Genomic DNA, 5,000 nt, shown 5'->3' on the forward strand with positions numbered 1-5,000 from the left:
TGTTGTTGAGGGTGCACAGCAACGTTTGGGTTTTCGCTGGATTGATGGAAGATCCTGTGTCCTTGCACCATTGAGCGATATTGTTCAGTTGTTTCTGGACGGCTTTAGTTCTTTCTCGAGCATCTTTCGAAGTTTTGAAGACCAGGCCATCATCTGCAAGAGTAAACACCCGAGCTATTTCATTGTTGTTTGAGTCTGCAAGGCCTTTTGTGTAGACGTTGTAGAGGACAGGAGAGAGCGGAGACCCTTGTGGCAGTCCCATGGATAGTTTAGAAGGTGCAGACATCCAATCTCCGAAGCGTAGGACGAGGGGTTTTCCTGAAGCGCTGCTGCTATCCATCTTGTCAGCGTCAAACTTACTCCATACCTTAGTAGCAGCTCTATGAGGTGCGCAAACTGGAATTTATTGTAGGCATCTTCAAGGTCAGTTGCTACTGCTAGTGTTTCTTCTTTTCTTTGAAATCCTTCATATACCTCATATGCGAAAGCAGCCGCATTTTCCCATGTAGACTTACCTGTTCTGAGAACAAGTGAACTCGCTACCAACGAATACAGAAGAAGAAGAGGAATAACAAGAACAAGAACAGTAATAAGAAGAGGAATGATAATAATAATAACGAGGAAGAAGAAGAAGAATGAGACCACCATCACCACCATTGCTGTCATCACCATCACCACCATCACCAACAACAAGAACCAATAAAATTCTCCTCACAAGACAAGACAAACAGATATGCATGGCAGCAGACGGGCGTGCTGCCAGCACACGCCTGCATCAGCCTGTAAACGTGCAACACACACATAAACACACACCTACCGACAGACACTTACATGCATACATGTGAACATTTATAACCAGACCATGAAGCACTAAACCTCTTTCCCTCTCTGTCTGTCTGTCCTTGCTTCTTTCCATCTCTCTCTCTTTCTGACCCACACGTATGCACGCACACACGCACGCACGCACACACGCACACAACACACACACACACACACACACACACACACACACACACACAGAGGTAGAGAGAGGGGGGGGGGAGTAAAGAGTTTAATTAGGAGCCCCATCGGCTCTCTGTTTAAATGTAACTGGTTGACTGCTTAGTTGTATTTTGTTCAGATTTTCATTGTTGTTGATGTGTAGGCTGCATGAACTGAGGAGAGAGGGATAGGGAAATGAGCCATGGGTGGGATGGGGTATTGTAGGGGATGGGTTTTCGTCTAGAATCACAACTGTGGATAGACGTTAAACTATAGAACGAACGAACACACACATTTTCCAAAGTTTACCTTGAGTGGCGATATATTCCCTGAGAAGACTGTAACCCTGCAACAGAAAATAAACATGCTCTTAAAAAAGAGAAAAGAAATCAACTTGTGGAATGAATAATAAATAAAAAAAAGTAAATAAAGATATAGTCTCGCGTGCAGCAGGTAGGCAGGCAGGCAAAGAGACTGAGAGAGAGAGAGAGAGAGAGAGAGAGAGAGAGAGAGAGAGTGAGTGAGTGAGAGACAGAGACCGAGACAGAGACCGAGACAGACAGACAGACAGGCAGACAGAGACAGAGAAGGATAATGATACGGATGAATTAGTCATTGCAGACCAAGGCCCCTAATGAAGTGGTATGTGCAACACAAAATGAGAAGAACAAAATTTGTAAAAGTACATGGATGAATTACGTACAACAGTAACATCAATACTCGACAAAACAATAAACTCAAACACACAAGACTGTTCATAATTTGTAGGTAGAGTGCGTCTTTCTCTAACGTTACTCAGTACTAAACAACAAAGGACAAAATGTGCTTCATCTTCTTTTGATTTCTTGTACAATGGACACAAAAAACCAGACTCCTTAAATATTTTAGACCTTAAGCGATGAACAGCTAAATCAGATATACCGAGGCTAATAATATTGTTGTAAATACACCTGGTACGTCTATCAATATTTAACAACAGATAAGGTTTTAAATGATGATTATTGGGAAGTGTTTCATGAAGACTTAACTTTCACTAGTACTAATATGTAAAATCCAAATTTGCCATCTGCAATCAATCAAGAGTTGACGAAAAGTGAATATAAAACTTTTAAGACAACTAACACCCTGACTTAACCGAACATAATTATCCAAATCCATTTTCACATAAACAAAGGCGCACGCTTGAAATGTAGTTTTTTCTTGCCATAGCCATGTATGATTTTTCGTCTGCAGTAATTTAACTAGTACCTAACAGAGCGGACAGTAGAATTTACATATATTGGATAACAATTAGTTTCAAGATATACTAAATCATTAGGTGTTCTCGAATCTACTCATAGAAACGTTTCAATAAAACAAATGGACGGATTCACTTCGGACTGCTCCCCACAGTTCCAACACACACAGCGTAATATGTTGTACCCGTCAATACAAAACATAAAAAGCTTGGAAAAACAGTTTTAAGTGATTGTTATTGAGTAAATACGAGAGAGAGAGAGAGAGAGAGAGAGAGAGAGAGAGAGAGAGAGAGAGAGAGAGGACAACGATGACGATTGTTTTTTTTGTTTTTTTATTCAGATAAGGCCAGAGCCCCTTACTGAGGGGTTTCGCTGAGAAGGGGCTATGAGAAAATGACATGACATAGTAAACCGACAATTCAATTCAACCAAAAATAGTTAACATAAGTATTAAACAACGTTCGTGAGTTGACAGAACGTAATTTCTTCAATGCTTCGTGCACACACACACACACACACACACACACACACACACACACACACACTCACACACACACACACACACACACACACATATATATATATATATATATATATATATATATATGGCTCAGTTGTACAGAATACACTCTTGTCTTGAAGACATATACAAACTGAACTTAAAATTAGGCGGATCACCGTATAATAAACCAGATAGCCATGAAATCAGTCCTGTCACACCCAACGTGTGACTGTCTGTGTCAGGGGTCAGATAGCAACAGCAACACCAACACATACATCACACACACGCTGTATAAACAATAACGATGACGCACGGTACTTCATGATGGCCTGATTGTTGCATACAATACTGAGACTAGGCTGACCCTGGAGAAAGGTCCAGTGACGGTGAGGAAAGACCCACGGACCACAGGGAAAGTTCTTTTGACAGTGGGAAAGACTACAACTTGGGATTCTCTCTTGATGGCACATAAGACCGTATGGTTGCATCTGGAGTGGCAGTATCTTCATCTGTCTGCGGGCAGGGGCGGTTTGGTCTGTGGGGTGTGCTCAGCAGCTGGTGTCTTTTGCCGGTGGGCTCTGCAGTCATGAAATACTGGCTGGTACACCCATGGGGACACTTCTTTTAAGGCTGTCGCGAGTTGCATCCTGTGGTTTCTTTTACCTCTGTTCGGGAGCAGTTATGTCCCTTGAATTCTTAATGGGGTGTCCTGTGCGTGCCTGCACCTATCGTGAACACAGCGCAGGCCTCCAAGGGTGGTGCAGGATTGTTCCAAGGGCGGGTGGAGACAGTGCTTCTCTGGGTCATCCCCAGCACCTACGGGTGTTTCTCTTTCATGGTGAGTCGTAGAAATTGCATACGCCTATTCTCTCTTTCTCTGTCTGTGTGCCTGTCTGCCTCTGTCTGTCTGTCTGTCTGTCTCTCTCTCTCTCTGCGGCCTTGTGTCATCTCGGACGGCGTCACCTTATCATTGTTAACTCTGCCACTACCAGTACCACGGAAGAACTTTCAGTGAAATTTGTGGGGCGACCTAGTATCTCCTATTTTGTCTCCACTAGCAAACAAATTACCCTTTCTACGGGTTATGACCTTTAAGAATAAAACATCTGTGTCAGAATCTCTCTCTCTCTCTCCTTTATATTCTTTTTAATACTGGTTATGGGGCGTGTAGCGCGGTATGTGTGTCCCTGTATATAATGTCACAGGTCATGAGGTGTCAGGGCTATTTGGGAGAGAAGCTTATTAATTTGGGCTGAAGACGGCAAGCAAGATCGCATATAGACACTGGATGGAATAAAATTTGTGGTGGTTGTGGGAGCTGGGAGAGGAGAGAGATATGAAAAGGGAGAGGGGGAGGCAGAAGATCGAGAGAGGGAGTGAGAGTGAAGAGGAGAGGGAAGAGGAGAGAGAGAGAGAGAGAGAGAGAGAGAGAGAGAGAGAGAGAGAGAGAGAGAGAGAGAGAGAGAGGGGATAATGGGGGTAGGTATCGGCAGGCAGTGGCTGACTGATGGTTTATACGAAAAAAAACAACCCCACTGCCCCATTTCAAAGGCTGTGTTCGTTATCAGTAGCATAACATAGCATACAACAGGACAACAAGAATCAAAGTATCCTCAAAACATGACACCTTTAAATGGCAATGTACCCATAATATGGTACACACTTTTGTTATCGCTGCAGCCATAGATTAAAAGCCGTTCACAAGGGTACATGAGGTCTCCTTCTGTTAAGGCTGACCAGGAATGATGTCACCATGGCTGTCGCTTTGGCTGGAGCTGGAGGGACAAAGGGAGGGAGGGAGGGAGGAAGGGAGGGAGGATAGAAAGCTAGAGGGACAGAGGGAGGGAGGATAGAAAGCTAGAGGGATAGAGGGAGGGAGGGAGGAAGGGAGGGAGGATAGAAAGCTAGAGGGACAGAGGGAGGGAGGATTGAAAGCTAGAGGGATAGAGGGAGGGAGGGAGGAGAGAAAGCTAGAGACAGAGGGAGGGAGGAGAGAAAGCTAGGGAGACAGAGTGAGGGAGGGAGGAAGGGAGGGAGGCGAGAAAGCTAGAGGGACAGATGGAGGAAGGGAGCGAGGAGAGAAAGCTAGAGGGACAGAGAGGAAGGGAGGGAGGGAGGGAGGCGAGAAAGCTGGAGGGACAGAGGGAGGGAGGGAGGCAGGGAGGGAGGACAGAAAGCTGGAGGGACAGAGGGAGGGAGGGAGGGAGGAAGGGAGGGAGGCGAGAAAGCTGGAGGGACAGAGGGAGGGAGGGAGGCAGGGAGGGAGGACAGAAAGCTGG

General features: G+C 45.0%; 1 protein-coding gene across 7 annotated transcripts in view; it reads right to left on the reverse strand.

Moving 5' to 3' along the window:
* LOC143279831 (receptor-type tyrosine-protein phosphatase kappa-like) overlaps window positions 1-5,000 on the reverse strand; it is a 173,560-nt gene that overhangs the window by 38,564 nt on the left and 129,996 nt on the right. For all 7 annotated transcript variants that reach the window (XM_076584060.1, XM_076584059.1, XM_076584057.1 and 4 more), the window contains exon 5: window positions 1,291-1,327. In XM_076584060.1, the coding sequence (XP_076440175.1) occupies window positions 1,291-1,327 (37 nt within the window). The remainder of the gene's footprint in view (window positions 1-1,290; window positions 1,328-5,000) is intronic.

This window comes from Babylonia areolata, chromosome 3, assembly GCF_041734735.1.
Source record: "Babylonia areolata isolate BAREFJ2019XMU chromosome 3, ASM4173473v1, whole genome shotgun sequence".
Lineage (NCBI taxonomy): Eukaryota > Metazoa > Mollusca > Gastropoda > Neogastropoda > Buccinidae > Babylonia > Babylonia areolata.